Source organism: Bombina bombina, chromosome 3, assembly GCF_027579735.1.
Source record: "Bombina bombina isolate aBomBom1 chromosome 3, aBomBom1.pri, whole genome shotgun sequence".
In the NCBI taxonomy this organism is placed as follows: Eukaryota; Metazoa; Chordata; class Amphibia; order Anura; family Bombinatoridae; genus Bombina; species Bombina bombina.
In genome coordinates, this window is record NC_069501.1 from 622,736,041 (window position 1) to 622,748,764 (window position 12,724).

Sequence of the window (12,724 nt, forward strand, 5' to 3'; positions counted from 1 at the left end):
AAAGTTTGTAATTTGTTGTTTATTCAGACTTTTTTTTTTTTTTTACAGAAAACATTTAAACTGTGTAAAACATGTATGCAAAATTGCACCCTTTTATGCTGCAGCAATATATTATAATTGACGCATAATGCACAAATGAAGAATTATCTGTGTTTCTAGCTGTTTTGGCTCTTTCTGACCCATTGTGTACAATGAAGACAATATGACCGCCTAAGGTAGACATCCTCAAACTTGGCCCTCCAGAGGTTTTGGAACTACATTTCCCATGATGCTCAGCCAGCTGATATGCTGGCTGAGCATTATGGGAAATGTAGTTCAAAAACCTCTGGAGGGCCAAGTTTGATGATGTCTGGCCTAAGGTGTTAAAAATTGCAAACTTAAAGGGACATGCCACCCACATTTTTTCTTTTATGATTTAGAAAGAGAATGCAATTTTAAACATCTTTCTAATTTACTTATCTAATTTGTTTTATTCTCTTGATATTCTTTGATGAAAAGCATATCTAGATATGCTCACTAGCTGCTGATTGGTTGCTGCACATAGAAGCCTCGTGTGATTGGCTCACCATGTGCATTGCTTTTTCTTCAACTAAGGATATTAAAAAAATAAAGCAAAATAAATAATGGAAGTAAATTGTAATATTGTTTAAATTTCTATTCTCTATCTGAATCATGAAAGAAAGATTTTGGGTTTAGTGGCCCTTTAAATTATTTCTCACAACAATTATCAAGACTGGGGACATGATAATTATGTGACTATATAAGTGTGTTATTTCTGCAAAAATGCTTGATTTTAAACAGTGGGTGACACATTTCAGGTGACATTTTCCTTGCATATATATCTATGTCCAATTATGAATAGGGATGATAATGATACATCTGAAGTTATATAACAATTTTAACATTGTTTTGTTCTGAAAGCAGCATCACAGCATAACGAAATATTCACATATAAGATTTCTCTTTTTTTTCCCAATGTACAATCTAATTGCATGCTATGTGGACTTATTACAAAGCTGGTAGTTTATTACATTGATATAACCCAATTTTCCCAAAGTATTGAGGGAGCGAGACAAGTATTTCATAGCTGCTATCTGTATAAAGACCATGCACTCACTTTGACAGTGTACTATAGAATATTTGCTGTCTTTTGTGCCCGTTGTAAACTCTTTTCCGCACAACAATCTTTACTCTCTAATTCTCTGCTGAACTCATGCTTTTGTTCTCCCGTACCACTTGTCTTGATCTGAATTCTATTATTCTCAGATTTGAATCCACTTTCTCAGTTACACATCAGTACACCAAGTTGCTTTACTAGGAAATTCTGGGGCTTCTCAATCATTAACAGAACTTGCAACACATAGTGTGATCCCCAGTATGGTGAGAAACATTCCAAGAAAAGCTCCTAGGATAAAAGACAGACAAAGAGTGAAGGCTAAATAAAATATTCACAAAACATACATATTAATATACTATGCTAGTACACACACTCTTCCATTAATGGGTACAATACATCCTATCCAAACCCAAATACCTGCATGCATATAACCAAAAACATACACATAGCAGAAACAAACATATTATCCCAGCACTGAGATGCCTTTAGGAAAGCTCATGGATACAATTCAAAATAACTGCTTTATAAATGTGGTTGCTTAAAGGGATATTGATTTGTTGGAATTAAATGTATTTTTAAGGATGTTTCTGTGCTGAAAAAAATAAGAATAAAACAGAGTAAAATTCAATTACTTAAAACAATAAATCTGGTGCACTCTTTTCCAAAGGGCTGGTGTGAGCTCCTAAACAGAAAATGGTAAAAAAGGAAATAAAGAGAGCTCTTATGAGAGAAGAATACAATAATCAATTAAAAATAAGATTGCAATTGAAGAGCGGTTTAACATTTATTTAATAAATACCCTTGGGATATTATAAAATAATCATATAATATATACTGATATTACATTTACATGGTTAAGGCATCTATTTTCACACTCTACTATTAATGTTAATATCCATAATTAGGTTAATTAATGATGGATTTTATAATAACATGTATCATTTGTAAATATTTGAAGTGGTGCTATGTATCAAATGAATACTAAATGAAAGTAGTTTTGTAAAGGTACCGGTAGTTACATCACTGTGAAATGATCTAAACCACCAATGGCCAACTTTCTAACACATAGGGGTACCGATAAATACCTTAAGGGCCAAATATAGATTTATGGCTATTAACCCCTTAATGACCGGACCATTTTTCAATTTTCTTACCCTTAATGACAATGGCTGTTTTTAAATTTCTGCAGTGTTTGTGTTTAGCTGTAATTTCCCTCTTACTCATTTACTGTACCCACACATATTATATACCGTTTTTCTCGCCATTAAATGGACTTTCTAAAGATACCATTATTTTCATCATATCTTATAATTTACTAAAAAAAAAAAAAAAAAAAATATGAGGAAAAAATGGAAAAAAACACACTTTTTCTAACTTTGACCCCCAAAATCTGTTACACATCTCCAATCACCAAAAAACACCCATGCTAAATAGTTTCTAAATTTTGTCCTGAGTTTAGAAATACCCAATGTTTACACGTTCTTTGCTTTTTTTGCAATTTATGGGGCAATAAATACAAGTAGCACTTCGCTATTTCCAAACCACTTTTTTTCAAAATTAGCGCTAGTTACATTGGAACCCTGATATCTGTCAGGAATACCTGAATATCCCTTGACATGTATATATTTTTTTTTAGAAAACATCCCAAAGTATTGATCTAGACCCATTTTGGTATATTTCATGCCACCATTTCACCGCCAAATGCGATAAAAAAAAAAGTTCACTTTTTCACAAAATTTGTAACAAACTTTAGGTTTCCCACTGAAATTATTTACAAACAGCTTCTGCAATTATGGCACAAATGGTTGTAAATGCTTCTCTGGGATCCCCTTTTTTTCAGAAATAGCAGACTTATATGGCTTTGGGGTTGCTTTTTGGTAATTAGAAGGCCGCTAAATGCCGCTGCGCACAACACGTGTTTTATGCCCAGCAGTGAAGGGGTTAATTAGGGAGCTTGTAGGGAGCTTGTAGGGTTAATTTTAGCTTAAGTGTAGTGTAGTAGACAACCCCAAGTATTGATCTAGGCCCATTTTGGTATATTTTATGCCACCATTTCACCGCCAAATGCGAGCAAATAAAAAAAAAAAAACTTTACATTTTTCACAATTTTAGGTTTCTCACTGAAATTATTTACAAACAGCTTGTGCTATTATGGCAGAAATTGTTGTAAAAGCTTCTCTGGGATCCCCTTTGTTCAGAAATAGCAGACTTATATGGCTTTGGCGTTGCTTTTTGGTAATTAGAAGGCCGCTAAATGCTGCTGCGCACCACACGTTAATTATGCCCAGCAGTGAAGGGGTTAAATTAGGTAGCTTGTAGGGAGCTTGCAGGGTTAATTTTAGAGATCAGCCTCCCACCTGACACATCCCACCCCCTGATCCCTCCCAAACAGCTCTCTTCCCTCCCCCACCCCACAATTGTTCCCGCCATCTTAAGTACTGGCAGAAAGTCTCCAGTACTAAATAAAAGAGTTTTTTTTTTTTTTTTTTTTAAATAAAAATGATAAAATATTTTAGCTGTGATGGACCCCTGCCTTAGCCCCAACCTCCCTGATCCCCCCTCCAGCTCTCTAACCCTCTCCCCTACCTAATTACCGCCATCTTGGGTACTGGCAGCTGTCTGCCAGTACCCAGTTTGGCCCCCAAAAAACCCCAAAAAGTATTTTTATTTTATTTTTTACTTAAAAACTGTAGTGTAGCAGACCCCCACAATACCCCCACCCCCACCTCCTCCCAGATCCTTTTATATTTTATTTTTTTTAAAAATCCCTTTTTTTTTTTGCCCTTTCTGCCCTCACCTCATTGGTGTCAGTGTGGCTAATGGGTGCACGTGCACCCTCACCCCATCGTGCACGCGCGCGCACTCTCACACCCGGCGGACACTGGCACCATCGCTACCGGTGCAGAGAGGGCCACAGAGTGGCTCTCTCTGCATCGGAGGCTTGTAAAGTGGTATTGCAGGATGCCTCCATATCGAGGCATCACTGCAATACCCTCAGAGCTGCTGGAAGCGATTGTGATCGCTTCCAGCACTCTGTTAGACAACTGACGTACCAGGTACGTCCATTGTCATTAACTGTTAGTTTTTGAATGACGTACCTGGTACGTCAGTTGTCATTAAGGGGTTAAACAAACAAATATTATGTTGCCTAAACATTTTCAGTGGCACAGGGACAGATTTATATAAAGTTGCAGGGTGTCCTTTGACTGCTTTTCAAACTCCAGAGAGCTATTTTCAGTTGCGGTCATCCCCAGAGCGCACATTTTTAGTTTAGCTTTTTCTTATGACCAATAAAAATGTTGGCAAGTGTTGTTAGTTCTGCTTTTCCCAATGGGAAGCAACAGTTAGTGCCAGATGTAGCCCTTAAGCCGCCAGTTGTCCACCCCTGATTTAAACTATTTTTCTTATAGCAGCAGCCTGTAATATACCGATACCAGATAGTGTAACTATATAGTATAAAGTAGCATCTGGATCTGATAATATTGTTGCCAATTGGTGTAACTGCAATAAACATTGAACAACTGCTAAAATGGGGAATTGTAAATATAAATATGACCACTGGGCACAGTGAAATTCAATGATAGTGTAGTGTGTGGTGTTTCAGTTGTATCGATAACAGCTTACACACTGTGCTGATACATTTTATAATATTGATTCTAATTTTTAATGACAGTGTATTGCAGATGAAAAGTAGATTCTCAAAAAATGAAATTAGTATGGCATTGAAAATTGGTGTTAGTGGCATGCCAATAAGAGTATAATCAGTGTCCCATTAAAATAAGGAGCCCTTGTGATCCCCAGCAACCCCCTTGATGCATTTTGCCATAAATTAATTTATCAAAGGCAGAAAGCTGCCACTCTCGCAGGTATGTAACTCTGCTCATGAACCAAAGTGACAGATCACTTCACAGGGATTAATTACCAGTAGTACTATTAGGGATATCTCGTCAAACTTAAATTTGACAGGTACCACGCCCCTTTATATGCAAATTCCCGCCCCTTTATAGGCAGATCCCCGCCCCTTTATAGGCAGATCCCCGCCCACTCTCCTCCCAATATTTTCACCCTATCCGCCCACTCTTTTCCATAGTTTACGCCCCTTTTAAGAGCATTTTAACTTGCAATTAAATTTAAAAAAACAAAACAGAACACATTTTAATTCAATGTATTCCTAATAAGGGTATTTAAAAAAAAAAAGAAGAAAAAATACAAAATATCTTCTCTGCGTAATGCCCGGGGGTATTACACAGAGAAGATATAAAATATATAGCTTCTCAGCGTGATGGGGGCTCGACCATTAGACAAAGAAGATATTTTGTATTTTTCTTCATTAACCAAGAGAAGATATTTTGTATTTTTTCTTTTTTTTAAATACCCTTATTAGGAATACATTGAATTAAAATGTGTTCTGGTTTTTTTTTTTTTTATTTAATTGCAAGTTAAAATACTCTTAAAAGAAGCCATAAAAGGGAATTATTTTAACATTAAATAAATGTTAAAATGCTCTTAAAAGAAGCCATAAAAGGGAATTATTTAAACATTAAAATAAATGTTAAAATGCTCTTAAAAGAAGCCATAAAAGGGAATTATTTTAACATTAAAATAAATGTTAAACTGCTCTTAAAAGAAGCCATTAAAGGGGCGTAAAATATGGAAAAGAGTGGGCGGATAGGGTGAAAATATTGGGAGGAGAGTGGACGGGGATCTGCATATAAAGGGGCGGGAATTTGCCTATAAAGGTGTGGGGTTTTGCATATAAAGGGGCGTGGTGCCTGTCAAATTAAGTTTGACGAGATATCCCTAATAGTACTACTCACGCCCCTTTATATGCAAAACCATATCCCTTTATATGCAAAACCCTGCCTCTTTATAGGCAAATCCCCGCCCCTTTATATGCAGATCCCCGCCCACTCTCCTCCCAATATTTTCACCCTATCTGCCCACTCTTTTCCATATTTTACGCCCCTTTTTTAAAGGGGCGGGGTTTTGCATATAAAGGGGCGTGGTACCTGTCAAATTAAGTTTGACGAGATATCCCTAACAGTACTACTATTACCATTACAAAACTACTTTCAGATGGGGAAATTAGTATTGCAAACAGACTATACAGTACTCGTTCCTAATTTGTAAATATTTCCTTGGATTTAAATGTAATTCCATTAAAGGTTAAAGGGACAGTGTACTGTAAAATAATTTCAAATAACTTGTTATACCAGCTGCTGAGTATAAAAATGTATGAGAAATTTCTTCACTGTGTTTATTTTGTACATTAAATTGCTAGTTTTGTTCTTTGCAACCAAAATCCATTAAAATGGGTTGAGGTTGCAGAAAAGTCGATTTCCTTATTTTTTTAACTTTCTGTTATCTGTATCAAAGCACAAAACCGAGAGAGAACTATTGAAAATTAACATTATATTACTTATCTCTCTCCTAACCACCACATAACTTTTCAATAGCCAATACTTTGGTATACAAACTTTCAGTATAGGTAGGGATAGCACAGGCATCTGCTATCTAAATTGCCGTAATAAAAGGTAAATTAGCTATTAAAGGGAAGAAAATTTGGAATATACTGTCCTTTTTAGTTTTAACTCCATTTAGTATTCATCTAGGATCCAAGGCACACAGTGCTAACAAAAGCATCCTTTGAGGGAATTATTTTTCTCTTTCAACTTATTAATTCTTTTATCTAGGATATCTCTCTCTTTCTCTCGCTCTCTCTAAACCAATAACCTTAAAAGGATATTAAAAACTAAATAAGTAAATGCTAGATACAATAATGTATTTAAAGCAAAGATTAGCATGATAATAATATGCAGAAGTACTTAAATCTGGAATCGAAAAAGAAATGTAAATCCTAGTAAATCATACAATTTTAAGAAATAAATCACATGAAAAGAGGACAAAATAAATCATGAAACATATTGCAAAGAATTTTTACTACACATAATTCGACATTTTAAATCAAAAGTATTTAATGTCCCTTTATATTTAACTGTTTTACATTGTAATCTTGATTAATGTTCACAAATACCTTCACAATATGTAATTACTCACCCTTCCCTCCAATGTCCTCTCCAATAATTCTTCCTGTTATCAATGTGAAGATCAAAGCCATAGAGTTACAGAGAGGCACAGCCAAAGACAACTCTGTAAGGAACACAAAAATGAAATTAGACCATCTATCACATAGGTACACCTTGCTAGTACCGGGTTGGACCCCCTTTTGCCTTCAGAACTGCCTTAATTCTTTGTGGCATAGATTCAACAAGGTGTTGGAAACATTCCTCAGAGATTTTGGTGCATATTGACATGATAGCATCACGCAGTTGCTGCAGATTTGTCAGCTGCACATCCATGATGTGAATCTCCCATTCCACCACATCCCAAAGGTGCTATTAGATTGATATCTGGTGACTGTGGAGGCCATTAGAGTGCAGTGAACTACTTGTCTTATTCAAGAAACCAGTTTGAGATGATTTGAGCTTTGTGACATGGTGCATTATCCTGCTGGAAGTAGCCATCAGAAGATGGGTACACTGTAGTCATAAAGGAATGGACATGGTCAGCAACAATACTCGGGTAGGCTGTGACATTTAAACAATGCTCAATTAGTACTAAGGGGACCAAAGTGTGCAAAGAAAATATCCCCCACACCATTACACCACCACCATTAGCCTGAACCGTTGATACAAGGCAGGATGGATCCATGCTTTCATGTTCTTTACGCCAAATTCTGACCCTACCATCTGAATGTCACAGCTGAAAGAAATCGAGACTCATCAGAAAAGGCAATGTATTTTCAATCTTCTATTGTACAATTTTGGTGAATTGTAGCCTCAGTTTCCTGTTCTTAGCTGACAGGAGTGGCACCCGGTGTGGTCTTCTGCTGCTGTAGCCCATCTGCTTCAACGTGTTGTGCGTGCAGAGATGGTATTCTGCATACCTTGGTTGTAGTGGTTATTTGAGTTACTGTTGCCTTTCTATCATCTCAAACCAATCTGCCCATTCTCCTCTGACCTCTGACATCAACAAGGCATTTTTGTCCATACAACTGCAGCTCACTGTATATTTTCTCTTTTTTTGACCATTCTCTGTAAATCCTAATGATGGTTGTGCATGAAAATCCCAGTAGATCAGCACTTTTTGAAATACTCATACCAGCCCGTCTGGCACCAACAACCATACCATGTTAAAAGTCACTTAAATCCCCTTTCTTCCCCATGCTAATGCTCGGTTTGAACTTCAGCAAGTCATATTCACCACATCTAGATGCCTAAATGCATTGAGTTGCTGCCAGTGTGAGTATGTATGTATGTATATATATATATATATATATATATATATATATATATATATATATATATATATATATATATATATATATTTATTTATTATTCCTTACCTGCCGAGGCTAAAGTGAAGTAAAACACCAGAGAGCCACACTGGTTCAGCAAGAAGGGGATCACATACTGAAAGACAGGAGGGAGACAATTTGACATTCAGAGGGTAAGAGCAATTTTGTTTTTTGTTATAGCACATTCAGTAACTAATTGGTAAGAATGAAATACTATTATTATTATTATTTAGAGCCACAAAAAGAGAATACAAAACAGAAGGATAAGAGTGACATCCAGATTTCAGAGCAAAGGAGAAGGTAGATGGGAAGGTAGAGTCAAAAACAAGGAGAGCAAAATACTTTTGCAACACCATACACAAGACATATGATAGATCTGCACAAATCCAGTCTGGTTACAACCTAGTCCACTTGAGCACTTCTTGAACCATACCCTGTAATTGGAAATCAGGAATGCTGCATCAAAGAGAAGCTGCCTCAGACTCCTTTGCTCTCTTACAACCTCCAGACCTTCTGCTCCTTTACGCAAAAATGGGTTTGTAGCTCCCCAGAGCAAGGACACCAAGAGCAGACAGCACAGATCCCCTGTGCAGATAAAGACAGGCAGTTGAACAGACAATATAAAACAAAACAGAAGAACACTCCAGTAAAACAAATATATCTAAGTCTGTTTCCGGTGGAGTTGGTTCACGTAATGTGAGGTAGCAACTTAAAGAGACAGTCATGATTCAGATAGGGCATGCAATTTTAAACAACTTTCCAATTTATTTTTATCATCATATTTGCTTTGTTCTCTTGGTATTATTTTTTGAAAGCTAAACCTAGGTAGGTTCATATTGAAATTTCTAAGCCCTTGAAGGCAGCCTCTTATCTCAGAGCATTTTGACAGTTTCACCGCTAGACGGTGCTAGTTCATGTGTGCCATGCAAATAACATTGTGCTCACTCCTGCAGAGTTATTTATAAGTCATCGATTGGCTAAAATGAAAGTCTGTCAAAAAAACTGTAAAAAAGGGGGTAGTCTGCAGAGGCTTAGATATTTACAGAGGTAAACAGTGTATACATATTACAGTGTTGGTTATGCAAAACTGGGGAATGGGTAATAAAGGGATTATCTATCTTTTTAAACAAAAAAATGTTCAAGTAGACTTTCCCTTTAAAACATAGTAGCTCAGTGCTATAGTGTTTTTACTGTAATTTTCATGCTAAAATGTCAATATTCAATTCAGGGAGTAGGAAATATAGTGCTGCTGCAATAGCATTATTTATTTTGGCAGGGATTGAAATGTTTTAATTTTTTTTGTCAACTTTGTGGTACAAAACAAAATGACATGAAGTCTCCACAAAGTGGGGTGCTCTCTGGAGCCCCGGATTGCTTCAGTGACAACAGACACTGCCAGCTTGTAGGTTTACTCACTAATACCTCAAACATTTGTGTTAGTGCAAACTTATTTTAATGTTTAAATGAACCAAGAACACAACACTTTTGTCATAAAATGTATAATAAATAAAAACAAAAAAAACTTTGCAATACATTTTTTTGCTCTCTTTTCCTGTACTTTACTGTTGGAAATGGTGTTCTTGTGAGCACCGAAATGCATATTTTACTTTAGAAGGTTAACCCTGCTACACTTGTTTATTAGTCCCTAACAGGCATCAGCAGATGAGATAAAAAGATTAAAGGGTCATGTACTTCAAAACAATGAAAATTGTGCAGAGACAGTTTAAAGGGACAGTCTACTTGAAAAACATTATTGTTTTTAAAGATAGATAATCCCTTTATTACCAATTCCACAGTTTTGCATAACCAACACTGTGTTATTAATTCACATATGACCTCTGTGATTACCTTGTATCTAAGCCTCTACAGACTGACCCCTTATCTCAGTGCTTTTGACAGACTAACTGTAAAAAAAAATTCAAAATGCACTGAGATAAGAGGATGCCTTCAATGATTTAGAAATCAGTGTGAGTCGACCTAGGTTTAGCTTTAAAAAAAGAATAACAAGAGAACAAAGCAAATTTGATGATAAAAGTAAATTGGAAAATTGCATGCCCTATCTGAATCATGAATATTTAATTTTGAGTAGACTGTCCCTTTAAATGAGTGGCTAGCAATTTTTTAAGTGAGCTATCAACCAGCATTTGGCTAGATTACGAGTTTTGCGTTATGAGTAAAAAAGCAGTGTTAAGGCTCATAACGCTGCTTTTTTACTACCGCTGCTATTACGAGTCTTGTAGGTACAGCTGTCCCGCACACTTTTTAGGCCGTACCGCAAATTAACTTACGCAATTTGTGTAAAGTCTTTTTTCAATGGGACTTCCATAGCGCCGGTATTACAAATTTTTTTTTTTAGGCCAAAAAGTGAGCGGTACAGCCTATCCCGCAAGATTCGTAACGCATTCTAAAGTCAGTAGTTATGAGTTTTACGCTACAAAGCTGTAACATAAAACTCATAACTGAAGTGCTACAAAGTACACTAAACACCCATAAACTACCTATCAACCCCTAAACCGAGGCCCTCCCGCATTGCAAACACTAAAATAAAATTATTAACCCCTAATCTGCCGCTCCCGACATCGCCGCCACTATAATAAACATATTAACCCCTAAACCGCCATACTCCCGCATCACAAACACTAGTTAAATATTATTAACCCCTAATCTTCCGCCCCTAACATTGCCACCACCTATCTACATTTATTAACCCCTAATCTGCCACCACCAACGTCGCCGCCACTATACTAAAGTTATTAACCCCTAAACCTAATTATAACCCTAACACCCACTAACTTAAATATAATTAAAATAAATCTAAAGAAAACCTACTATTAATAACTAAATAATTCCTATTTAAAACTAAATACTTACCTATAAAATAAACCCTAAGCTAGCTACAATATAACTAAAAGTTACATTATAGCTAGCTTAGGGTTTATTTTTATTTTACAGGCAAGTTTGTATTTATTTTAACTAGGTAGAATAGTTACTAAATAGTTATTAACTATTTTATAACTACCTAGTTAAAATAAATACAAATTTACCTGTAAAATAAAACCTAACCTGTCTTACACTAACACCTAACCTTACACTACAATTAAATAAATTACCTAAATTAAATAAAAATGACCTAAATTAAATACAAATACATAAATTACAAAAAAAACAAACACTAAATTACACAAAATAAAAAACAAATTACAAGATATTTAAACTAATTACACCTAATCTAATAGCCCTATCAAAATAAAAAAGCCCCCCCCCAAATAAAAAAAAAACCTAGCCTAAACTAAACTACCAATAGCCCTTAAATAGCCTTTTGCGGGGCATTGCCCCAAAGAAATCAGCTCTTTTACCTGAAAAAAAAAATACAACCAACCCCCCAACAGTAAAACCCACCACCCACACAACCAACCCCCAAATAAAACCCTAACTAATAAAAACCTAAGCTCCCCTTTGCCCTAAAAAGGGCATTTGGATGGGCATTGCCCTTAAAAGGGCATTTAGCTCTATTGCTGCCCAAACCCTAATCTAAAACCCACCCAATAAACCCTTAAAAAAACCTAACACTAACCCCTGAAGATCCACTTACAGTTTTGAAGAGCCGACATCCATCCTCAACGAAGCCGGGAGAAGTCCTCAGCGAAGCGGCAAGAAGTCCTCAATGAAGCCGGGAGAAGTGGTCCTCCAGACGGGCAGAAGTCTTCATCCATCCGGCACGGAGCGGGTCCATCTTCAAGACATCCGGCGCGGAGAAATCCTCTTCTTCCAACGACTCCCGACGAATGAAGGTTCCTTTAAGTGACGTCATCCAAGATGGCATCCCTTAGATTCCGATTGATAGAATTCTATCAGCCAATCGGAATCTAAGGGACGCCATCTTGGATGACGTCACTTAAAGGAACCTTCAATAGACAGGAGTCATCGGAAGAAGAGGATGCTTTGCGCCGTATGTCTTGAAGATGGACCCGCTCCGCGCCGGATGGATGAAGATAGAAGATGCCGTCTGGATGAAGACTTCTGCCCATCTGGAGGACCACTTCTTTCGGCTTGGATGAAGACTTCTCCCAGCTTCGTTGAGGACTTCTTGCCGCTTCGCTGAGGACTTCTCCCGGCTTCGTTGAGGATGGATGTTGGCTCTTCAAAACTATAAGTGGATCTTCAGGGGTTAGTGTTAAGTTTTTTTTAAGGGTTTATTGGGTGGGTTTTAGTTTTATAAATAAAAAGGGAGAAGCGCTCAACCTGGGAAC

At 36.6% G+C, this 12,724-nt stretch overlaps 1 protein-coding gene across 1 annotated transcript in view; it reads right to left on the minus strand.

The window, feature by feature from the left end:
• The window catches only part of TMEM234 (transmembrane protein 234), a 24,628-nt gene continuing 11,904 nt past the window's right edge, over positions 1–12,724 (minus strand). Inside the window, exons 2-5 of the mRNA XM_053707250.1 lie at positions 8,908–9,059; positions 8,523–8,589; positions 7,175–7,267; positions 1–1,405 (exon numbers count right to left, since the gene is read on the minus strand). Coding sequence (XP_053563225.1) covers positions 1,335–1,405; positions 7,175–7,267; positions 8,523–8,589; positions 8,908–9,059 — 383 coding nt within the window. The 3' untranslated portion in view covers positions 1–1,334. The remainder of the gene's footprint in view (positions 1,406–7,174; positions 7,268–8,522; positions 8,590–8,907; positions 9,060–12,724) is intronic.